At 37.6% G+C, this 25,609-nt stretch overlaps 1 protein-coding gene across 2 annotated transcripts in view; it reads left to right on the forward strand.

The window, feature by feature from the left end:
- LOC105484443 (kelch like family member 20) overlaps positions 1-25,609 on the forward strand; it is a 61,541-nt gene that overhangs the window by 24,202 nt on the left and 11,730 nt on the right. For both annotated transcript variants that reach the window (XM_011746033.2, XM_011746031.2), the window contains 5 exons: positions 7,221-7,379; positions 8,652-8,746; positions 11,360-11,475; positions 12,416-12,599; positions 17,384-17,527. In XM_011746033.2, the coding sequence (XP_011744335.1) occupies positions 7,221-7,379; positions 8,652-8,746; positions 11,360-11,475; positions 12,416-12,599; positions 17,384-17,527 (698 nt within the window). The remainder of the gene's footprint in view (positions 1-7,220; positions 7,380-8,651; positions 8,747-11,359; positions 11,476-12,415; positions 12,600-17,383; positions 17,528-25,609) is intronic.

Below are 25,609 nucleotides of genomic sequence, written 5' to 3' on the forward strand. Positions count from 1 at the left end.
AATTGGTTTTCGACCCTCTGTTCTAGGCCATATACCAGTATGATACTGTTTTCTATTTATTATGGCTTAATTACTAAAGTTTTATAATGAATTTTAATATGTATGCGGTAGGGCTAGTAACCCCCTCCCCACCATGTAACTCTTGTTTTTCAGTGTTTTCCAAGCTTTCTTGCTATTTATTTTTCCAGATGAACTTTAGTGTCGCCTTATCTAGTTCCAATAAAATAATTTATTGGTATATTTATTGGGATCATATTAATTTATAAGTAAACTTAAGAACAGTCATTTTATGATGTCGAGTTGTCCTATCAAATAACAAGATTTTATTTCTTCAATTGTATTTTTGTATCTCTTGGGAATGTTTTATAGTTTTATTCATCTAAGTTTTATACATTTCTTTTTTCTTTTCTTTTTTTTCTTTTTTTTTTTTTTTTTAAGAAAGAGTCTGGCTATGTCACCCAGTGGGGAGTGCAATGACACAACCTCCATTCACCACAACCTCCGTTCAAGCAATTCTCCCACCTCAGCTTCCCGAGAAGCTGAGGTTACAGGCATGCACCACCATGCCTGGCTAATTTTTGCATTTTTAATAGAGACAGGGTTTCACCATGTTGACCAGCCTGGTCTCGAATGCCTGACCTCAAATGATCTGCCCTCCTTGGCCTCCCAAAGCACTGGGATTACAGGTGTGAGCCACCCCACCCAGCCTACATTTCCTTTAAAATTTACTTCTTAGTATTTTTTGTTGCTATCAAAAATAGGTTTTTCGCCTCATTATATCTTCTAACTGGTGATCATTAATGTGTATGAAAGCTGCCTCACTGAATTTTTTTATTCTTTGAGTTACTTTTACCATTGATTCTTTAGAGATTTTTTGGAATCCTATTATATCACTTGCATATTAGTAGTTTTATTTCTTCCTTTCCAATTGTTAATGCTTCTAATTGTTTTCTTTTGTCTAGTTGCTTGATAACTCTAGTAAAATGTTAAATAGTAATGGAAATATTGTACATACTTCCTTTGTTGCTGACATTAGTAGGAATGCCTCTGGTGTTTTCCCATTAAGTACTATATTGGCTTTAGGATTGAGGTGTAGATATTTTATCATGTTTAGAAAGTATTCGCTTGAACCCAGGAGCTGGAGGTTGCAGTGAGCCAAGATTGCGCCGCTGCACTCCAGCTTGGGCAACAGAGAGAGACTTTGTCTCCAAAAAAAAAAAAAGTATTCATGTCCAACAATTCCTATTCTCTTGAATACTTTTTATTAGGAGCAGTGTTGAATTGTGTCGAAGACTTTTTCAGTTTTTATGGAGATAATCCTATGAACTTTCTCCTTAAACCCATTAATGTAACTTACATTAATGGAATCCTACAAGTGAAACATCTTTGAATTATTAGCATACACCTCTTTATTATGGTGATGTTAGAATCTACTCACTAATATTTAGTATTTTTACATCAATATTCATAAATGATATTAATCTTTAATTTCCTTGTACTGTCTTTGTCAAGTTAAGTATAAATGTTACACCATGAAAATGAGTTGGAAGTTTTCTTCATGTTCTGTGCTCTGAAACAATAAATATACTATGGAGACTATGGTCTGTAGAAGTTTGATAGAATTTCCCTCTGAAATCATCTAGGTTTAGTGCTTTTCTGTAAAGTAATTTATTGATAAGTTTTTCTATTTCTTCTGTGAAATTTTCTTTCTTTACAGAGATCAGTTTGGGTAAACTGTATTTCCCTAGAAAATTACCAATTTCATCTAGGTTTTCAAATTTATCTGTATAGAGGTACACAAAGTAATCTCTTTAATTTTTAAATTTCTGTATCAGTGGTTATTTACCCTTAATACTTTGATTTTGTATGTGTGTTTTTAATGTTTCTTTCCTTGTACAAGTTAACTAGTAATCCGTTTTAACTTTTTTTCAAACAGGATTTTTTACTTATTAATTAGATCTACTACCTTTTTGCTTGATTGTATTTCATTCTGGTTTTACCTTTATTATCTTCTTTCTTGTACTTTATTTTCGCTTATTCTTTTTCTAGCTGTTTGAGTTGAGAATTAATTTATTTTCATTCTTTCATATTAACTACTGTAAGTATTTAAAGCTATTCTCAGATCACTGTTTTGAATATATTTAATTGATTCTGCTCTTTAGTGCTTCATTATCATTGTTTTATAGAAATTCTGTTTATATTTCTTTTAACTCATTTCTATATTTTAACTATATTTCTCTTTAACTCAAAAACTAATTAATAAATTTTTCCAATTTCTAGATGGAAAGATTTTTTGTGTTTTTTAAATTTCATTTTTAATTGCTAGTTTTAGTGCACTTTGATAAGTGTAATAATTCTTCTTTCTTGGTAACCTAATATATGATCAATTTTCCTATTTTATGTGTGCTTGAGAAAAATGTGTATTTTCTAGTTTCTATTCTCATAGTATTGGATGTGTATGCATAAGATCTACCTTATTGATTATGTTGCTTAGCTCTTCTGTATTCCTTTTTTGTCCTTGGACCTGTGTGTTAAAGTCTCTTATTACTAGTGTGTCTATTTCTCTTTATATCATCTATAGGTAGTTACTGTGTTGCCTTATGCATAATCATAACTTTATGTCTTGATTATAAATTGTGAGTTTGAGCTTCGTAAAGTGTTCCCCTTGTCAGATTTAATTCATTTGTTGTCTAAGTTCTAGTTTGTCTGATAATCTGGATTTCAACTCATTTTCTTATTGTTTCCATTTGACTGGTATTTGTCCTTCCCATTACTTTTAGCCTGTTCAAATTACGATGTTTTAAGTATTTTTATTGAATTAGTGTGGAACTGAGTTTTGCTTTATGAGCGGATTTGAAATATTTTTCTTTAAATAGGCAGTTTAAACCCATTTGCATTGATTGCTCTGACTGATACATTTGTTTTCAACTCTGTCATATTTTTATCAATAATAGCTGATTCAGTTATATTTACTGTATTTCTTTTTCTATGTGGAATCTTTGCTTTTTATTTTAATTTCTTTTAGTATATAGGAAAGTTTGTATTTTTGTTGCACTGGTTACTTTTACAAACTAGAAAAAGAAGAGCAAATTAAACCCACAGTAGAAGGACGAAAATAATAAAAATTAGAATAAAAACCAAGAGCTCTTTAAAAAAAAAAGATGAACCTGCATCTCCATACTGATCAAGAAAAGAAGGAAAGAAGATACAAGTTACCAGTAACAGGAATGAAAGAGAAGATAGCACTACAAATCCTTTATACATAAGAACGATGATAAGGAAATATTATGAACAACATTTTACCTATAAATTCACTGAGATGAAATAGGCGAATTCTCTGAAGAAAATACGAATTACAAAAACTAACTTAAGAAGAAACAGAAAAACAGAATAACCCTATATCTATGAAATAAATTGAATTAATAATTTAAAAACCTTCTCACAAAGAAAATGCCAGTCCCAGATGGTGAATTTATCAAACATGTAAAGAAGAAATAACACTAATCCTATGCAAAGTCTTTCAGAAAAGGAGAATGAAGTTACCAACTCATTTTATAAGGCCAGAATTGCCCTGATTGAAACCACAGACACTAAAAGAAAACTACAGATCAGTATCTCTCATGATCTTAGATACAAAAATTCTTAACAAACTATTAGTAAATTAGTTCCAGTAAAGTATAAAAGGGGAAATTCTATGACTTAAATGGGGTTTATATTATTAATTAATGTTGATAGAATCATTATTTTATAGTCACATTTAATTTTTCATTGAAAATAATCTAACTTCTTTAGATGCCTTCATAACAGACTTGTCTCTTCATTTCTTCCCACTGTTTTCAAATACAAATCCACTTTCCAAAAATAAAGATTTGCCATCACTGAGGAGCTCCAAAACAATATGCTAAAGGCTTTGGACCCCACATTAAGAATTCTCTGCTTCAGAACGTTTTTGGGTTATGGTAATCTTCTGTATCTTGATTGTGGTCTTGTTTACATGAGTATATAATTTATCAGAACTCATCGAGCTGTACACTTAAAGTTTTTTATTTTTTAATGTCCTGCTCTAAGTTGTGTTTTAGACCTAAGGTATTCACAAATATCTGAAGAATATTCTTGACAGTAGAGAAAGTTCTGAAGTCCCTTTTAGTTCTAATCCTGCCTCTGAAGTGAACCTGATACATACCATATTGAAATCCCAGTGAGGAAATCTTACCCTTGTTTATTGGACTAGCATGGCTCCATGTAGGTGCAAAAAAAGTCATTTGGAGCTTAACATTTGTGACTCATTTAAATTATTTTTGAACTTAATCAAATCTGTATTTAATTTTCTCCTACTTCATTAGACCTAGCTTAATTCATACATTGTTACTCTGCTCATAATACATTTTTAAATTGTCTTTGAACTTAACAACAAAGTTCACCATATGTTTGTTAGAACAATTCCAGATGACTGCTTATTCATTCATGCTTGTTTTCAGCTTTATTCATTCTTCAAATAGCATCTACATTCATCTGAAGAAACTAAAAGTAAGCTGATTACCGTAATAGTGTGGGGCTTACAGTTCAGATCTCCTCTAAACTCTTACTTAAGAGTAGATACTGTGAAGCATTATTTTCTTAACTTGGTTATTTGATTCAAGGATAGACTTTAGTGCTAGATCATTAATATCCTTTTACTGGTTGTGGGAAAAAGAGAGGTGACATTTTAGTCAGGCATGTCTATCAAAAGTATTATTTTTACTCTCTGCTCTTAGTGCCAAATATTTTCTCACACAAATTTTCAAATCTTCCTGTCATCTTGCGTTTCCATTAAATGAGTTAACACCGGCCGGGCGCGGTGGCTCACGCCTGTAATCCCAGAACTTTGGGAGGCTGAGACAGGCGGATCACGAGGTCAGGTGATCCAGACCATCCTGGCTAACACGGTGAAACCCCGTCTCTACTAAAAAATACAGAAAAACTAGCCAGGCGTGGTGGCGGACGCCTGTAGTCCCAGCTACTCGGGAGGCTGAGGCAGGAGAACGGCGTGAACCCGGGAGGCGGAGCTTGCAGTGAGCCGAGATGGCGCCACTGCACTCCAGCCTGGGAGACAGAGGGAGACTCCCTCTCAAAAAAAAAAAAAAAAAAAAATGAGTTAACACCTTAGTAGATTATTCATAAACTTCAAACTTGGTGATCATTGATATTTTTATAACATTTGGTTTATACTCTGATGAAATATAAAAAGAAATGTTTAGGCACTTCACAAAGATATACAATACCATACTTAAGTGAAGAAATCAGAGAGAAAAGGAAGAGGAAAGCAAGATGCAGCCATGACTAAAGTTTTGCATGCTGTGAAGACCAACACACACTTACTAGAGCTAGGCCCCAAATTTAGCCCTGGAGTTTGTAGTCCCTCAACACAAGGTTAACAGATAAAATACAGGGCACCCAATTAAATTTAAATTCCAGATAAACAAGTAATTTATAGTATAAGTATGTCTTGTATTTTTGTTTGCCAAACTAAGCAGCCCTACCACAGATAAAAAAATGCAACTATTCTAATTACTAAATTACGTAAGCAACCTCAGCTAAAATTTAAAGGTTAACTATTTAATTTCCTGAACCTCAGAAAGTCACTCAGATCATTTGAAGACTTAGGCCATAAAAATTGAAGTGCTTGTTATTATTTCTGCTATAAATATAACGGGCCTTACGGCCCTTTATTGTTTTATTTTAAGATTTGCATTTTTTTTCCTAATGCTCTCGAGATTTTTTTTTTTTTTTTTTTTTGGTGATAGGGCCTCGCCTGTCTCTCAGGCCGGAGTGCTGTGATGCTGGTACAACTACGGCTTACTACAGCCTCGACCTCCTGGGCCCAAGTGATCCATTCACTTCAGCCCCTGGGATAGAAGGGACTACAGGCACGCACCACCATGTCCGGCTAATTTTTCTTTTTTTTTTTTTTTGAAACGGAGCCTCACTCTGTCGCCCAGGCTGGAGTGAAATGGCGCAATCTTGGCTTACTGCAACCTCCCTCTCCCGCGTTCAAGTGATTCTCCTGCCTCAAGGTTTCACCATGTTAGCCAGGCTGGTCTCAAACTCCTGACCTCAAGTGATTCACCTGCCTCAGCCTCCCAAAGTGCTGGGGTTATAGGCATGAGCCACCACACCGAGCCTTAGCTAATTTTTTTATTTTTTATTTTTGTAGAAATGAGGTCTCACTATGTTGCCCAGGCTGGTCTCGAATTCCTGAGCTCAAATATTTTCTCCTGCCTCCGCCTCCCAAATTGTTTGGATTGCAGGCATGAGCCACCACACTTGGCTAAGCAAAACATTCTTAATAAAATATTTAAAGTATTTTTGTAGCCTATTGCATATTCTGCTAAATATTCTGACTTTTTGATGGTGTGAATATAACCCTGTCCCAAGAGAATCCATCAACGTCATTAGAGGTACTGCCTGCACTAGTAGACATCACATGTAGTATAGTCTCCTGAGTAATAATATAACAAACCACGTGAAGGGTATGAAGGGTAGCAGTGACTGTTTCTTTCCTCTGCGTTGCACCCTGTCCCTTTTACTCTATGTCCTGATGAATGGAATTACAAGGCCTTGGAATAGGTGGCTGGCCTTCTCAACAAGGTAATATCTTGTTGCCGTTCTGTCTCCATTCTGACAGTTGCCTAGCCTTAGGTAAAGACAAATTATTGGTGTTTGTAGATTCTCACTAGCATATATATTAGAGAGTTTGGTCCTCAGAGTTTTTTCACTGGTCTAATACTCTCATTATATTCATTCTTGTTTACAGAACTGCTAACATTCTTATTCTTTTTTTAAACTGACCCCTTGGTTTTTCTGCCCTAGACACTGCCTATTCAGCAACTAATCTTCTTTTGAAAGCTTTTCCTGACTTTTTATATGCCTCATATATCTGGAGTTATAGTTTGGTATAGTTAATTTCGCTTATTTTGAATATAAATTTTTATTTTGATCATTTATTTTTTAAGTCATTTTTCCTAATTTGCTTGAATCACAAATGATTATTTTTACTAAACTTTAATGGTGTCTTCTGTACCTTCCTTTGTTCTCTTTATAAGTTTTTCTTTTCCTCTGGTATCGTTTTAAACTTCAGTGCATTGTGGAATACAGCTTTGTCCCATAACCCTGAAGAAAAACATTGAGACAATAAATGTGATCACAGGATTTTTTTTTTCTTCTTACCTAACTTTGAACAGGTAATGGAGAGTGAAGAGTTCATGTTGCTTCCAGCCAATCAACTCATTGATATAATATCCAGTGATGAACTAAACGTTCGCAGTGAAGAACAAGTGTTCAATGCAGTGATGGCCTGGGTCAAATACAGTATTCAGGAAAGACGTCCTCAGTTACCCCAGGTAATGATAAAAATGCTTCTCTAAGAAACTACTGGCCAGGCGCGGTGGCTTATGCCTGTAATCCCATCACTTTGGGAGGCCGAGGCAGGTGGATCACAAGGTCAAGAGATCAAGACCATCCTGGCCAACATGGTGAAACCCCGTCTCTACTAAAAATACAAAAATTAGCTGGGCGTGGTGGTGGGCGCCTGTAGTCCCAGCTACTTGGGAGCCTGAGGCAGGAGAATCGCTTGAACCCAGGAGGCAGGGATTGCAGTGAGCCAAGATTGCACCCCACTGCACTCCAGCCTGGCGACAGAGCGAGACTCCGTCTCAAAAAAAAAAAAGAAACTACTTAGTACTAGATGAGATAATATGTATTGTCATGCAAACATAAAAGTTATCACTCTACATTTGTCTGTAAGAAAGTCCATCTGTTTCCAAATAATCAAGGAAATAAGTATTTAGAAGCATTTTGGTTGCTTATTAATGTGGGCTTTTTGCTCCTTTGCTTTCTCCATATTTCTACTTTTGAATGATAGCACAATTCAAAACTTAAATTGTATAAAATGAACAAAAGAAAGCAAGGATGCTTCTTTTCTATAGCTTGAAAATCCTACCACAGTTTTCCTTCAATATAACTTGGAAATAGTACCACACTTTCAAGAGTAAAGAGATGATGCATCAGTCGTCACTGAGCGATCAGTAGTTCACTTCAGACCCATTCTCGTTATTGTGACTATAGTCTTTAGCAATTCAACAAGATATTCTTCCGGATTGTGAATTAATTTGAGTCCAGCTTATAATGTATTGCTGAACATTTTTAGTAGTTACGCCTTCCCACCTTCCTTATTTATGGTATTCAGTGAGATCCCAAAACAGCTGGAAGCACAGTAGGGTGCCATGGGTCATGTATTCTCTTAAATATCTTATAGATGAGAGCTCATGCCTTTAATAGTGTTTATTCGTTGGGTGCAGTGGTGCAAGCCCATAATCCCAGCACTTGGGAGGATAAGGCAGGCAGATTGCTTAAGCTCAGGTGTTTGAGACCAGCCTGGGCGGCATGGTGATTCCCCGTTTCTACAAAAAAAAAAAATACAAAAATTCACTGGGCATGGTGGCATGTACCTGTAGTTGCAGCTACTCTGGAGGCTGAGGTAGGCAGATCACTTGAGCCCAGGAGGTTGAGGCTGCAGTGACCCATGATCACACCACTACACTCCAGCCTGGGCAACAAAGTAAGACCTATCTCAAAATTAATTAATTAAAATAATGGTGTTTATTTTCTCATAGGTGCTGCAGCATGTTCGTTTGCCTTTGCTTAGTCCCAAGTTCCTCGTGGGCACAGTAGGCTCTGATCCCCTCATCAAAAGTGATGAAGAATGCAGGTATGAGTGACCCTGGATGGGAAAAATCAACAACTAAGCATTCCTATTTCTTCCTAATTTCTTTATTTATATTGCTTCCTAAATGTTGTATTTTGTAGAGCTGAAATCAGGGCATTAATTTAACAAGACTTTCTTCTGAGCTAGGGTCAAGAGGAGGAAAAGGAAGAAGAGAGAACTAAACTTCCAGTGTTCCATTCCGTTAGTTTTTTATGTGTGGTGCTTATTGGTGTAGAAGTGGCAATAAAGAGGTAGATTTCCAAGATTCTGATGCAGGCTTGAATTTGAAGAGTCAATTCTCTGCTAATATTTTTTTTTTCCTTGAGATAATTGAAAATGTTGACTCTGTCAGTGAACATTTTTTCCTTCCATCACATATGTCTGGTTGGGGAATAGAATCAGCCTTGCTTTCTAAATTGTGGACAGAGTTAAAGATCTGCCACCTTCTAAAATAGCTGTAGAAAGATTTTCACTAGAACTAGGTGAAGCAGTTTCCAGAATTTTTTTGACAAAAGAAACTCCAACTACTTTTACAAAGGGGGGGAAAAAGGCAACCTGTTTTACTAGGCTGTCTCTAAAGTATATACAAAATGTAATAAATTACATTCCCAATTTGACAGATTTTAAGATTTAGGTTCAAATCTGAAATCTGCGATTTTTAACCATTTTTCCCAGCATGTCCCAAATATAAAAGTGAAAGAGGGCCGGGCGCGGTGGCTCAAGCCTGTAATCCCAGCACTTTGGGAGGCCGAGACAGGCGGATCACGAGGTCAGGAGATCGAGACCATCCTGGCTAACACGGTGAAACCCCGTCTCTACTAAAAAAAATACAAAAAACTAGCCGGGCGAGGTGGCGGGCGCCTGTAGTCCCAGCTACTCGGGAGGCTGAGGCAGGAGAATGGCGTGAACCCAGGAGGCGGAGCTTGCAGTGAGCTGAGATCCGGCCACTGCACTCCAGCCTGGGCGACAGAGCGAGACTCCGTCTCAAAAAAAAAAAAAAAAAAAAAGTGAAAGAGAAAATCCATACTCAGAACTTTTTAAACTACACTGACCTTTGGACCTCCCTTGGTGATTAAAGACATTTAGAATGATCCCTGATTTTAGAATGGTGGTAGGACATGTAGATTCACTTGCATTTCTTCTATAAACTAAAGCCTGTTCTTTTAACAGGAGAGGCTGGAGGGGATTTTAGATGTTTCTATTTTATTTTATCTTTTTTATATTAATCATTGTTTTTCCCTTTACCGTGGACTAGAGTTAAACTAGATATTTGTCTTTTATATTTAAAACACAGACAAATGGTAATTAATTCTCCCTAAATATTTGCCGTAGCAAAAAGGAAAACCATATACATTATACATGCTGAAATCTGAAGAAATAATACATAGATGCCCTCCTCCATTAAACGTAAATCAGATTGTACTGATTCTGATGCAGAAAGTAAAGGTACTTATGAAGTCACATTTAAAAGAAGACCCTTCCTGATATCCTAACTTCTTTGTGCTGCAGTTTCTTCCTCTATAAAGTGAGGATGATAATAGTGCCTATTCCATAAGGCTGTTTTGAAGATTAAATGAGTTTATATATATTAAGCACTTAAAACCATGACTAGCGTATAGCTGTAAGTCTTGTTGCTACCATTAATTTTGTGTTGGTTTGCTCAATATTATAACTCTATAGTATTATTTCTAGGAACCCTCAAATGACCTAACAAACTATTAGGAGGTCAAAGTCTTTTTTTTTTTTTTTTTTTTTTTTGAGACGGAGTCTCACTCCGTTGCCAGGCTGGAGTGCAGTGGCACAATCTCGGCTCACTGCAACGTCCGCCTCCCAAGATCAAGCTATTCTCCTGCCTCAGCCTCCCAAGTAGCTGGGACTACAGGTGTGCGCTACCATGCCTGGCTACTTTTTGTATTTTACTTTTTGTATTTTAGACATGGTTTCACCATATTGGCCAGGATGGTCTTGATCTCTTGACCTCGTGATCCACCCGCCCCTCAGCTTCCGAAAGTGTTGGGATTACAGGCGTGAGCCATGGCAAAGTAATTACAAGTGTAATTACTAGATTCTTCTCTTAAAGTATCTTAACAAGACAGGAAATTTGTCTCAGTAGACTTGTTGAGAGTAAACCATTCATATGTTACCAGATAGTGAATTTGTGACAGTACAGTGTTTCTTTTTAGCAATCTGATTTTTGACCCCATTTTATTACTTTAACTAATTTAGCAAATAACTCTTGCCCTGGCTGATGTGCTACCTTGCTAATATCTTGCAGAATCTAATAAAATTTATTAAAAAGTAGTAACTCTGCAGTGTGGTAATCAAATTGTGATTTTTACTTTTCTGTAAGTTATCGTTGGCTGTAAGCATGTTGAGCTTTAGGCTAAATTTGCAGTGAGATATGAGTCATGATGGAAATAACAATCTATTCACAACTCAGTTTGACTGGCATTATTGCTTTCATGTTTGTGCCAGTTTTAATATTGGCTGGCATTCATGATTTGGTTTGATTTATGCTTGCTTCCCTTTGCCAACCTATATATTCCTAAACTACATTGGGACTTAACTAACAATGTAATTTAGATATTTGGAATAAAGGGAGAATTTTTTCTACAGAGACTTGGTAGATGAGGCTAAAAACTACCTCCTGTTGCCGCAAGAACGACCACTAATGCAAGGACCAAGGACAAGACCACGGAAACCTATCCGATGTGGGGAAGTACTCTTTGCAGGTTTGGATGTCATACTGTTAGTAAATTGAGTATTTTCCCATGTGAGAAATTATCATTTGAATAATCCTTTGGACAATTGTGATATTTACTGTCATAAGAAACAAATAATAAGTCAGCATGTGGCTTGACTCTTAACCCATGATTCAACACTGATATACTCCAAAAGAGTGCTCTATTTTTTTTCTCATTCAACACCTTTAATATCTATTATTATATAAATTGAAAAATGTTGGCTGGGCACAGTGGCTCATGCCTATAATCCCAGCATTTTGGGAGGCCAGGCGTTTGAGACCAGCCTGGGCAATATAGGGAGGCCCCATCTTTACAAAAAAATAAGAAAAACAATTAGCTGAATGTGGTAGTACATGCCTGTAGTCCCAGCTACTTGGGAGGCTGAGACAGGAGGATGGCTTGAGCCTAGGAGGTCAAGGCTGCAGTGAGCTGTGATTGTACCACTGTACTCCAGCCTTGGGAACAGAACAAGATCCTGTCTCAAAAAATAAAAAATAAAAATGTCATGCAGTAGATGTTTTGTTGAAATGAGTCACATGCATTAATTTATATATCAATGTGCAGCTCATCTCATAATTACATGGAATTGTGAAAAACATATTAAACAATTATAATTTATTTCTCCTTTCTATGCATATCCATCTGTAATTTCTCCATTCTATCCATATATACATATTATGTCGTAATCCTATTTGAATTGGTATCATTGCCCTCCTTTGTAAAATAGATGTAATACTCACTTATTTACAGAATTAATTAAAGATTATAACAATCCCAGGGGAATGAGTTAAAGTCATAACTTGCATTTTGGCTTACTGCTAGAGACATTTGGTGAGTCTGAGCATTAGGTCACAGTGAAGTTCATAGTGAGTGTTACATTCTATGCTTCAGGATAGGATTCTCTTGACCATTTCTGTTACTTCCCCAGTTGGTGGTTGGTGCAGTGGAGATGCCATTTCCAGTGTTGAACGATATGATCCACAGACCAATGAATGGAGAATGGTGGCTTCAATGAGTAAAAGGAGATGCGGAGTTGGGGTCAGTGTTCTTGATGATCTGTTATATGCAGTAGGAGGCCATGATGGATCCTCTTATCTCAACAGTGTTGAAAGGTGAGTAAGGTCAATCTGTAATTTTCTCTCTACTATTCATATAGTTTTATTTGAGATTTTAATTAGGAATCAAATGTGACTTAATGCTTTAGTATTGCATCTGTGGCACTAGTTGGCAACCTAAACAAGTTAGTATGATACACAAATTCTTTATGATTTGGTCTCCACCTATTTCTCTAGTCTGTCTGCCATGACATACTACCCCTCCCTAAGCATGCCACTGCAGACATATCAAATTGCCTGCAGTTCCTTGGACATGCTGTCTTCCTTCATACCTCTCTCCTTACATATGCATGCTGTTCTTTTTTCCCTGGGATGCTTCTGCCATTTTAAGACTTACATTTCCTTTGGCTGGGCGCGGTGGCTCACGCTTGTAATCCCAGCTACTCAGGAGGTTGAGGCAGGAGAATGGCCAGAACCCGGGAGGCAGAGCTTGCAGTGAGCTGTGATCGCGCCACTGCATGCCAGCCTGGGCAAAAGAGCGAGACTCCTTCTCAAAAAAAAAAAAAAAAAAAAAAGACTTAACATTTCCTTCAAGACACAAATGTTACTTATTACATACAACTTTCTGTGATACCATATAGATGAGTTAGTTACTACTTACTTGTTCCTTTGCCTTCCATAAGTATTTTGAACTTGTTTGTACATATCCATCACATTGTACTGTACGTGTTGAAATGTATTTCACTATAATATCTATCGTAGTTACTGGGCACATTGGGAATCTATAGTAACTGATGTTTCCATAGCTTTTAGCTCTCAAGAAGTTGTGTTGATTAACAGTGACTCTTAATTTCCATAACATATCTATGAAACGCTGCAGTTTTAAGGGTATAGATTGTGCAGCTGGGGAAAAAAATCTTAAAAAGTAGAGGGATCGGGGGGAGGGGGGAGGGATTGCATTGGGAGTTATACCTGATGTAAATGACGAGTTGATGGGTGCAGCACACCAACATGGCACAAGTATACATATGTAACAAACCTGCACGTTATGCACATGTACCCTAAAAAAGTATAATAATAAATAAATTTAAAAAAAAAAAAAAAAAAGTAGAGGGATCAGTCCCATAGAAGTAAAAAACTGCAACATGGAGAAACCTCATCTCTACAAAAAGTACAAAAAAATTACCAGTTGTAGTGGTGCACGTCTGTAGTCCCAGCCACTCAGGAGACTGAGGCATGGGGCCCGCTTGAGCTTGGGAAGTAAAGGTTGCCATGAGATGAGATTGCGCCATTGCACTCTAGTCTGGGTGACAAAGCAAGACTCTCTCAAAAATAAAATAAAACAACACACACACTTAAAAATAAATTGATGACATCACAGAAGGGAAAAATAAATTGATGGCATCGCGGAAGGGATCATGGCGGACGGGAGGCAGGACTAGATTGAAGCTCCGGCTTGACTGTAAATTTTAGCTCCAGATTGACTGCAAGAAAAAATCAGCAATATCAAGAGGACCCACAGACCCTCTGAAGAAAGCAGACTGCTCCTTCAGGACCCGGGAGAAACCCCACATACTGTGAGTGCCCCAACTGCAGAAGTGGGAAAGGGAGACCCTCCTCTTCCAAACACACACCCCCACTGGAGAAGCTGAAGGTCTGTTCACAGGAGAAATTTCCAACTTTACCTGGAGCTGAGTCAAGTTAGTTAGAGAGCCAAGCGAAATACAGGGGTAGAGGAAGCAGCAGAAAGGCCCTGGGAGTTCGCTGGGTCCAAATGGTGGCCAAGCAGGCCTAGCACCACTGGGATCCATCGGGAGGGTGGCCAGAGGAGCAGGGGATAAAACTCCCCAGGGAGAAGGAATTCTCTAGCTGACCTTTGTAACAATTTGAACAGGGGGAAAAGCCTCCTGACCAGAACGCAAGGGAGGGTGCAAATCCTGCCTGCAGACTTCACTGGCAGGGAGAGAACTAAAACCCTTTTCTCTTGCAGCTGGGAGGTGGATAGCCTCGGGCAAGTTTTCAAGCCTGTCGCCCGTGGCCGGAAACAGACTCAGAGTTGTGAGGCAGGTACGGTGGGAGTGAGACCGGCCCTTCAGTTTGTGTGGGAGCTGAGTGAGGCCTGTGACTACCGGCTTTCCCCCACTTTCCTGACAACCTGCATGACTCAGCAGAGGCAGTCATAATCTTCCTAGCTACACAACTCAAGTGACCTGGGAATCTCTTCCCCCATCCCCAACAGCAGTCGCAGCAAGACCTGCCCAAAAAGAGTCTGAGCTCAGACATGCCTAATCCCGCCCCCACCTGATGGTCCTTCCCTGTCCACCCTGGTAGTGGAAGACAAAGAGCATATAATCTTGGGAGTTCTAGGACCCCACCTACCACCAGTTCCTCTCCATATTACTACAGCTGATGCTTTCTGGAAAGCACCAACTCCTGGCAGGAGGCCAACCAACACAAAAATAAAGCATTAAACCACCAAAACTAAGGACCCTCACAGAGTCCACTGCACCCTCCACCAGAACAGGCACTGGTATCCACAGCTGAGAGACCCATAGATGGTTCACACCACAGGACTCTGCAGACATCCCCTACTACCAGCCCAGAGCCGAGTAGACTCACTGGGTGGCTAGACCCAGAAGAGAGACAACAATCACTGCAATTTGGGTCACAGGAAGCCACATCCATAGGAAAAGAGGGAGAATACTATATCAGGGGAACACTTCGTGGAACAGAAGAATCTGAACAACAGCCTTCATCCCTAGACCTTCCCTCTGACAGAGGCTACCCAAATGAGAAGGCACCAGAAAACCAACCCTGGTAACATGACAAAACAAGGCTCTTCAACACCCCCCAAAAAATCATACTAATTCACCAGCAATGGATCCAAATCAAGAAGATTCCTTGATTTACCTGAAAAAGAATTCAGGAGGTCAGTTATTAAGCTAATCAGGGAGGGACCAGAGAAAGGTGAAGCCCAATGCAAGGAAATCCAAAAATGATACAAGAAGTGAAGGGAGAAACACTCAAGGAAATAGATAGCTTAATGAGAAAACAAAAATTCAGGAAACTTGGGACACACTTTTAGAAATGCAAAATGCTCTAGAAAGTCTCAGTAATAGAATTGAACAAGTAGAAGAAAGAAATTCAGAGCTCAAAGACAGGGTCTTTGAATTAACCCAATCCTACAAAGACAAAGAAAAAAGAATAAGAAAATATGAACAAGCCTCCAAAAAGTCTGGAATCATGTTAAACAACCAAAATAAGAATAACCAGTATACCCAAGGAAGAAGAGAATTCTAAAAGCCTGGAAAACATACTTGGGGGAGTAATCAAGGAAAATTTCCCCAGCCTTGTGAGAGACCTAAACATCCAAATATAGGAAGCACAAAGAACACCTGTGAAATTCATCACAAAAAGATCTTTCCTTAGGCACGTTGTCATCAGGTTATCCAAACTCAAGATGAAGGAAAGAATCAAGAGCTGTGAGACAGAAACACTGGGTAACTTATGAAGGAAAACCTATCATTAACAGCAGATTTCTCAGCGGAAACCCTGCAAGCTAGAAGGGATTGGGGACCTATCTTCATCCTCCTCAAACAAAACAATTATCAGCCAAGAATTTTGTATCCAGTAAAACTAAGCCTTATATATGAAGGAAAGATAAGCCGTTTTCAGACAAACAAGTGCTGAGATAATTTGTCATTACCAAATCGCCACCACAAGAACTTCTAAAAGGAGCTCTAAATCTTGAAACAAATCCTAGAAACACATCAAAACAGAACCTCTTTAAAGCATAAATCACAAAGAACCTATAATGCAAAAATACAAGTTAAAAAGCAAAAACAAAAAACAAAACCAAAGTACACAGGCAACAAAGAGCACAATGAAAGTAACGATACCTCACATTTAAATCCTAACATTGAATGTAAATGACCTAAATGCTCCACTTAAAAGGTACAGAACCGCAGAATGGATAAGAACATTAGAAATATCAGAGAACTTCCTGGCTAACACGGTGAAACCCCATCTCTACTAAAAATACAAAAAATTAGCCAGGTGTGGTGGCAGGCGCCTATAGTCCCAGCTACTCAGGAGGCTGAGGCAGGAGAATGGCGTGAACCCAGGAGGCGGAGCGTGCAGTGAGCCAAGATTGTGCCACTGTACCCCAGCCTGTGCAACAGAGCCAGACTCCATCTCAAAAAAAAAAAAAAAAATTAAGCATACTATTTGCTACAGTAATTCTACCTATCACCCATTCACACAAAGAGAAATGTACAAGGATGAACATTGTTTTTAATTGCAAAATATTAGAAACAGCCTAAGGGGTATATCAGTAGGAATATAATTAAATAATGTATAACACATATAATAGTACAATAATTAAAAAGAAAAATCTGGAGCTATATTAGCATAAATAGATTTCAAAAAATGTTGAGGGAAAAAGCAGTGCCTACTGTGTGGTATTATTTATGTGAAGAAAACATGCTTGCATATAAAGAAATATATATATGTGGATACATATATACGTATATATATTTTACTGAAAAGTCTTGAAGGATATATGCCAAATCAAAATGGGAAGAGACCAGAATTCAGGTGGAACTCAAGGAAGGATTTAGCTTTATCAATAATATTCTGATTTTTTAAAAGAAAATATATTCATACATAAATTTCAAAAAATAAAAACACAAACCAGATTTTCAAATGTTTTAGTTGTTATTAATCAGCTCATACTTAGGGGAAAGAATATATATCGTATAAATCCATGGATTTAGAATATGTAAACATAGCCAAGCATCCTTTGTGTAATACAGACTCTCCTCTTGGTATGTTCTTTTCAGGTATGACCCCAAAACAAACCAGTGGAGCAGTGATGTGGCCCCTACAAGCACCTGCAGGACAAGTGTTGGTGTAGCAGTACTTGGAGGCTTTCTCTATGCTGTGGGTGGCCAGGATGGCGTGTCTTGCCTCAACATTGTTGAGAGGTGATTTTTTTTTAAGTCATTTTCTGTATTTTTATTTTAAAGAACATAGAGCTCTTTAAAAGAAACAAGTACAGGCCGGGCATGGTGGCTCACACCTGTAATCCTAGCACTTTGGAAGGCCAATGCAGGTGGATTGCTTGAGCTCAGGAGTTCAAGACCAGCCTAGGCAACATGGTGAGATTAAAAAAAAAAAACACAAAAAAATAAGCCGGGCAAGGCGGTGCATGCCTGTAGTCCCAGCTACTTGTGGAGCTGAGGCGAGAGGATCACTTGAGCCCAGGAAGTTGAGGCTGCAGTGAGCTGAGATCATGCCACTGCACTCCAGCCTGGGTACAAAATGAGACCCTATATCAAGGAAAAATAAAGAAAAGAAACAAGTGCAACTGAATTTAGGACATTGGAGGATCCACTATTCAGTGGCTTTCCCATAGGCTTTCAGGAAAAAGTCTTCAGTTGATCTTAAAGTCTAGGAAAATGAAAGATCTAAAAAAAGTTTTTTTTTAATTAACAAAAATTGTATATATTCATAGTGTACAGCATGATGTTTTGAAATATGTATAGCTGGTGGAATAGCTAAATCAAGAGCTAATTAACATATTTATTACCTCACATACTCATGATTTATTTGTGCTGAGAACACTTAAAATCTACTCTCAAGTGTATAATACATTGTTATTAACTATAGTCACTATGTTGTACATTAGAGTCCTTGAATTTATTCCTTCTCTCTAACTGAAATTTTGTATTCATTTACCAAGATTTCCTCACTGCCCCTCACCTTGCCGGCCCCTGGTAACCACCATTCTACTCTCTACTTCCATGAGTTCAACTTTTTTAGATGCTTTATATAAGTGAGATCATGCAATATTTGTCTATGTGTAGCTTGTTTCACTTAATGTCCTCCAGGTTTATCCATGCCATCACAAATGCCAGGATTTCCTTCTTTTTTAAGACTGAATAGTATTCTATTCATATATGCCATATTTTCTGTATCCATTCATCTGTTGAAGTACATTTAGCTTAACTTCATATCTTGTCTATTGTAAATAATGCTGCAATGAATATGAAAGTACAGGTATCTCTTCAACATACTTATTTCCATTGAATATATACTTAGTAGTGGGATTACTGGATCATATGATAGTTGTATCTTTAATTTTTCGAGGAACCTCTATACTGTTTTCTGTAATGGCTATGCTAGTTTACATTCTCATCAATAGAGTGCAAGGGTTTCCTTTTCTCCATATTCTTGCCAATATTTATCTTTCTGTTTTTATATAATAGCCATTCTAACAGGTGTGACATGATATTTCTTTGTGATTTCAATTTGCATTTCCCTGATGATCAGTGACATTGAGCATTTTCTCATATACTTAGCCATTTGTATGTGTTTCTTTTGAAAAATATCTGTTCAGGTCCTTTGTCCATTTTTAAATCAGATTATTTGTTTTCTTGCTGTTGAGTTGTTTAAGTTCCTTATATATTTTCAGTATTAACCTTTTATAAGATGTATGGTTTGCAAATATGTTCTCCCAGTCTGTAGATTGTCTCTTCACTCTGTTGATTGTTTCCTTTGCCATGCAGAAGACTTTTAGTTTGACATAATCTTACTTTTTTTGCTTTTGTTGCCTATGCTTTGGGGCACATAACCTGAGTTTTTCAACTGTCACGTTGATTGTACCTAACATTGAAATGTTAGAAATGTATTTCAGATTACGTTCTATATATATCAAGCATACCACTTGTGAAATCTGTTCTGATTTTTTTCCCGAATCTACCTGGAGTATACTTAATGCATGACTCTACTCAGACTTCCCTCAGAGAAATGATTAAGTAATAATACTTTGTATAGGACATCTGATAAAAAGCTTAAAGTATTTTGTATATAGACTCTCATTAATCATTGAAGTATGCTTAGGGAAATCTAGGTGGGCTGCCATAGTCACTTTATACTAGTGTACAAATAGTTAATTTTGGTGGAACAGATTTTGTTCTTAATTTCTTCTGTCAGCTTTTCGTCATTAGATTTTAGAGTCTCATGTGGTATGATTACTGATAAGAACATATATTTCATCCTTCTTAAAAAGAAATGAGTCATGACTCTAAAATTTTTGAGGTAGCATTTATTAGTTTACCATGCATATGTTGAAAAGTTTAACTGTTGTCAGTACAGATAAAATAGAAGGTAACTCTTGAAAGCTATGCCAGTTCCCTTTTATCTCTCTGTCAAGATTTTTTCACTTTCAAAACTCAGTACAGGAGGTTAGCAGCAGTGATGGCATAGTTTTTTAATATCTCCAAATGCCCACGTAAAAACAGATAAAGTAATAGATAGCAAAGCTAAAAACCTATGTACTAGTTCTGGAGACTGGAGTTACACAACAATGTGAATATACTTAACACTACTAAACAGTTAAAACATGGTTAAGATGGTAAATTTTATGTTATATTATGTGTATTTTACTACAATTTAAAAATCAGAACCTGTGAACAAAATTAAAGACAAAACTAAAGGAAAGGATATCCTCACAAACTCCAAAACACAAATGGGCAAAGACAAACTACCTTTAGCCACAAGACCTGCATGGTATTAGTATCTTCAGGAGAAATCAGAAAGAAGCAACTGGATGTCTGACAGATCTAAGAACAAAAGAACCTCAAACTAGCTAATACATAGTCACTAGAAATCACAAGGGGAAAATTTATCAGCAACTGAAACTAGGACCAGTTTTGTCCACTGCCAGAGAGTGTAAGACCTCAATAAGACCTGAAGGATTTAGAAGAGCGTTTCTCAGCCTCAGCACTACTGGCGTTTTGGGTCAGACAATTCTTTGTTGTGGGGGACTGTCCTGTGCATTGTAGGATATTTAACAGCATCCATAGCCTCTACCAACTAAGTGCCAGAAGCACTTGCCTGGTTGTGATAACCAAAAATGTCTCCAAACATTGCCAGATGTTACCTAGGGGATGAGAAAGGGGGGATGAAGGGGAAAAAAATAACACCTGGTTGGGAACCAGCTGGGTTAGAACCATCTAGTCCCTGGGAACTCTCAAAACTGAGCAGCCAGGATAACCTTCCAGGTCAGGACTCTACACTGAGGAGAAACTTCTGGGAGTAGAATCAAAATTAAGCAGGATGAGGGCAACAGATGCCCTTGTTTTCCTTGAAAAGAGAAAGCCAAGACAAAAGTAAGGCAGTGAATAGTCAGTAAATCACTGGACTAGGCGCTGTGGCTCACACTCATAATCCCAACACTTTGGGAGGCCTAGGTGGGAGGGTTGCTTGAGTCCAGGATTTCAAAACTAGCCTGGGCAACATAGTGAGACCTTGTCTCTCCAAAAAATAAAAAAATTAGCCAGGCGTAGTGGCACACGCCTGTGGTCCCAGTTACTCAGGAGGCTGAGGTGAGAGGATTGCTGGGAGGTCAAGGCTGCGGTGAGCCATGATCACTCCACTGCACTCCAGCCAGGGTAATAGAGTGAGACCCTGTCTCAAAAAAAAAAAAAAAAAAAAATTTAAGGATACCCAATTCTTTTTGATGTGATTATTTCACATTGCATGCATATATCAAAACATCTCATATACCCCATAAATATATACACAAAAATTAAAAATAAAAAAATTTAAGTAATAATCTCTGAAGGCAAGGCACTATATTTTTTAATACTACATTAAAAAAAGAAGGAGCTCCACAAAGTTAGAAAAACTATCACAAACCAAACCACTCACTCCTATTTCTAAAAGTTCAGGAAAACTCACTTCATGTAAAAATGAAATAGCGAAGTATTGAGATTAGATTCCATACAAAGTGAATATAAGAAGAGAGAATAAGCAGCAGAATAACATCTCTACAGAAAATAAAAGCACACTAGAAAGACACACCTACACATTAAAACCTTAACTGTTTCAAAATGTGATAAAAGACATTAAGGAAATGATACAAGATATGAAACTACATAAATCAGAAGTAGAAAAATTCAGAAGTGAAGCGACAGAACTCAGAAAAGTATTAGAAATGAAAGGAAAAATCATTTCAGAATGAAGATTAAAGGAGAAAAAGGAAAACAGATAATGCCATAAGACAAATAGAAGTCAAAAAGAGGAAATATTTTAAGGTCAAAAAGAAATCAAGGGCAGGCACAGTGGCTTATGCCTGTAATCCCAGCACTTCGGGAGGCTGAAGGGGGGGTGGAGCACCTGAGGTCAGGAGTTCAAGACCAGCCTGACTAACATGGTGAAACCCCGTCTCTACTAAAAATACAGAATTAGCCAGATGTGGTGGCAGGCACCTGTAATCCCAGCTGCTTGGGAGGCTTGAACCCAGGAGGTGGAGGTTGCAGTGAGCCGAGATCACGCCATTGAGCTCCACCGTGGTCATCAAGAGCAGAATTCTCTCTCAAAAAATAAATAAATAAATAGAAAAAAATCAAGAGAGCATTTGAGAGATAGTAACAAATATTGAAAATAGGTAAAAATCTATTATACAGATCATAGCAGTCCTTAAAGAAGAAAACCAAAGTGACGAAACAGAACGAATACTAAGAACTGTAATTCAAAATTACTTTCCTGTAATTAAAAAAAATTGAAACTTTTTTGAAAGAATACACTATATCCTTCAAATATTGACCCAGAACACCAAGACATATGCAATAATATGACTGTACCTTAAAGAAAAAATTATTTAGGTATCTACAAAAAAGTACATGTTACTTATAAGGAAAAGAAACTTAGATTATCATCTGGCTTTTTAAAAGCAGTACTTCATGCCAGAAGAAAATAGAATGGCATGTTTTAGATATTCAAGAAAAATGTGAGCCAAGGATTTTATACCTTGAGAAACCGACTTTGAAGTACAAAGGGCACAGACAACTGTTATCAACGTGTAAGAGATTAAGGAGTCTTGTTCTCTTGAGCCCTGTAGGAGAACAAACTTCGGACAAAATTACTAGAAAGACATTGACAGAAAGGCTGGACCACATGGTTCACACCTGTAATCCCAGCACTTTGGTAAGCCAAGGTGGGAGGATCGCTTGAGACTAGGAGTTCAAGGCTGCAGTGAGCCATGATCATATCACTGCACTTTAGCCTGAGTGACAGAGCAAGACCCTGCCTCAAATAAATAAATACAGTTAATTGTAGAACTATGACTAAATGAAGATTAAAAGGGAGGGCTGGGTGCTTGGATTATAGGCTCTGACCTATAATTCCAGCACTTTGGGAGCCCAAGGTAGAAGTATCACTTGAGGCCAGGAGTTTGAGACCAACCTAGGCAACATAGTAAGACCCTATATCTTAAAAATGTATATATGTATATTTTTTAATTAGCCATTCATGGTGGTGCGCACTTGTAGTCTCAGCTACTCAGAAAGCTAAGACAGGAGATTGCTTGAGCCCAGGAGTTCAAGATTATAGTGAGCTGTGATTGCACCACTGTACCCCAGCCTGGGTGACAGACTGACCCTGTCTCTAAAAATAAAAATAAAAGGGAGAGAGTGTAGCATGCTCTAGCTATGTACTCAATCCATGTAAATGTAGTACAAAGAAGAGGTATGCAAAAAGGAATTTTAATTGTTCTAAGGGATATTAGTGATAATATTGCTATTCTGCTATGTGTATAAATTTAGAATAAAGGAAATGAGTGTGGATTATTCTAATTCTGTTCTCTCCTTTGTCCTTGAAAACCAGAGTGTGGAGGTAGAAGAAGATAAGGTTGTAAAATAGAAGTTAAATAAAATATCTCGTAGTCCTGAGTATGAATTTGAACTAAATTCTTCTTTTGAAAAAATTTCTATATATTCTAGCTTGTCAACTGAGAAAGCCTAGAAATAAAGTGTCAGTGAACATCTCTGCTCCCAGATTGTATCTTGAAATATTATTTCCCACTTAAACCAGAGCCTTATTGGAAAAATGTCTGATTCTAGGTTTAGAACAGGAAATGTGCAGATGAGTCTGTACCCTCTTGTCATACCAAATAGCAAGCAAGCTGTCAGAGACTGCTAAGAGTCGAAAAGACTCAGCCAACTTGAAGATGTTCCCACTGACCAAAGATAAGATAATTTCAGCTTTAAAAGGGATAATTGCAATAGATTTAAATCCAATAAATACACTTAAATCTATGAGTTCTTAATGTTAAATTTTTTAAGACTAATTGGTTGCCTTTGGAAGATCATAGGGAACAAATTTATTATCTCAAAACATGTAAATAAAGTGAAAGGAGAGAGCATATATCCTGCCTTTCTTATATGAACTGTATTATTATATCAATTGAGTAACCAAATAGTAGATAAAAGGATTGTTTCTTTATAAAATTATCCCAATAAAATAAAATAAGTGATAGAATATTATCATTTTGAAACACTCAGTAAATTAGTGTATCCAGACATTGATAAACAGCTGCTAACATACCACTTTCTGTAGTCTTAAGGAACCAAACATGGTCTGATCAAAGTTCTAGATCCAACTACCAATTTGCCCAACATAAAAAGGACAGAGCAACAGATTGAACTGCACTATGAATGTACGGTCAACCAAATCCATATTATGGGGAAAACTGTCATACACTCTAGGTTCTAAAACAGATGAATTGCAGGGAGGAAAAGGAATGGAGGGAAAACCTGTAGACAATAAGAGACTCTTTAATTTTTTTAGAGACAGGGTCTCACTCTGTCGCCCAGGCTAGAGTGCAGTGGTGTGATAATAGCTCACAACTATCTCAAGCAATCCCTGCCTCAGCCTCCCAAGCAACTGGGACTGCAGGTGAACACCACCATGACTGGCTAATTGTTTTTTCCAATTTTTTTATAGAGATAAGGTCTCTCTGTGTTGACCAGGCAGGTCTTGAACTCGAACTCGTGGCCTCAAGCAGTCCTCCAGCCTTGGCCTTCCAAAGTGCTGGGATTACAGGTATGAGCCACCCCACTCAGCCTTTTTTTAATTTTATTTTTATTTATTTATTTATTTATTTATTTATTTATTTAAGTCTCAGCCAGGCACAGTGACTCACCTGTAATCCCAGTGCTTTGGGGGGCTGAGGTGAGAGGATTGCTTGAGGCCAGGAGTTTGAGACTAGCCTGGTCAACACAGCAAGACCCCTATTTTTAAATAAATATTAATGAAAATTTTTCTAAATGTAATGTTAAGTAAGACTGAAGTGTCTAGGGATGACACTTGAGTGATAAAACAATAAACACAAGGAAGTGATAACTGTTAAAAGTCAGGATAATGGTTATTTGTGGAGAGGAGAAGATAAGAGACTGGAAAAGGACACATTGCAGGGCTTCCAGAGTGGCATGCAAAGTTCTTTTTCTTGGCTTGGGTGTTGTTTACAAGGGGGCTTTCCTGATAATAACTCTTAAACTATACATTTATCTTGTGTGGCTCTCTGTATTTGAGCTTTATTTTATAATAAAAAGGTTGTTTCAAAGAACTATGCAAAAGACTTCTACTTCCAAATAGGATATAGTAGAGAGTAACAGCCATCACCCCCACTACAACAACTAGGAAAAAAAGACAAATTACAAAAATCATTTTAAAATACATCAGAGGCATTTCAAAGATGACCAGATGAACTAAAATTCCACTGAAGAAAGAGCCTGTATTGCCGGCCGGGCGCGGTGTCTCATGCCTGTAATCCCAACACTTTGGGAGGCCCAGGCGGGCAGATCACGAGGTCAGGAGATCGAGAGCATTCTAGCTAACACGGTGAAACCCCATCTCTACTAAAAATACAAAAAATTAGCCAGGCGTGGTGGCAGGCACCTGTAGTCCCCACTGCTCGGGAGGCTGAGGCAGGAGAATGGCGTGAACCCGGGAGGTGGAGCTTGCAGTGAACCGAGATCGTGCCACCGCACTCCAACCTGGGCGACAGAACAAGACTCCATCTCAAAAAAAAAAAAAAAAAGAAAGAAAGAGCCTGTGTTATGTGAACTGAGGTCATAGGTTGTTTTCTTCTTTCCTTGGGACATTTTCCAAGTCTGAGTGTAGAAAATAGCTTAATAGCTGACACAGATATAAATTCTAAGATGTTTTTCTAATGACTAAGTAAAATGTTAGATTTTCATTGCGCATTTGACTATAGCAAG

This window comes from Macaca nemestrina, chromosome 1 (genome assembly GCF_043159975.1).
Source record: "Macaca nemestrina isolate mMacNem1 chromosome 1, mMacNem.hap1, whole genome shotgun sequence".
Classification (NCBI taxonomy): Eukaryota; Metazoa; Chordata; class Mammalia; order Primates; family Cercopithecidae; genus Macaca; species Macaca nemestrina.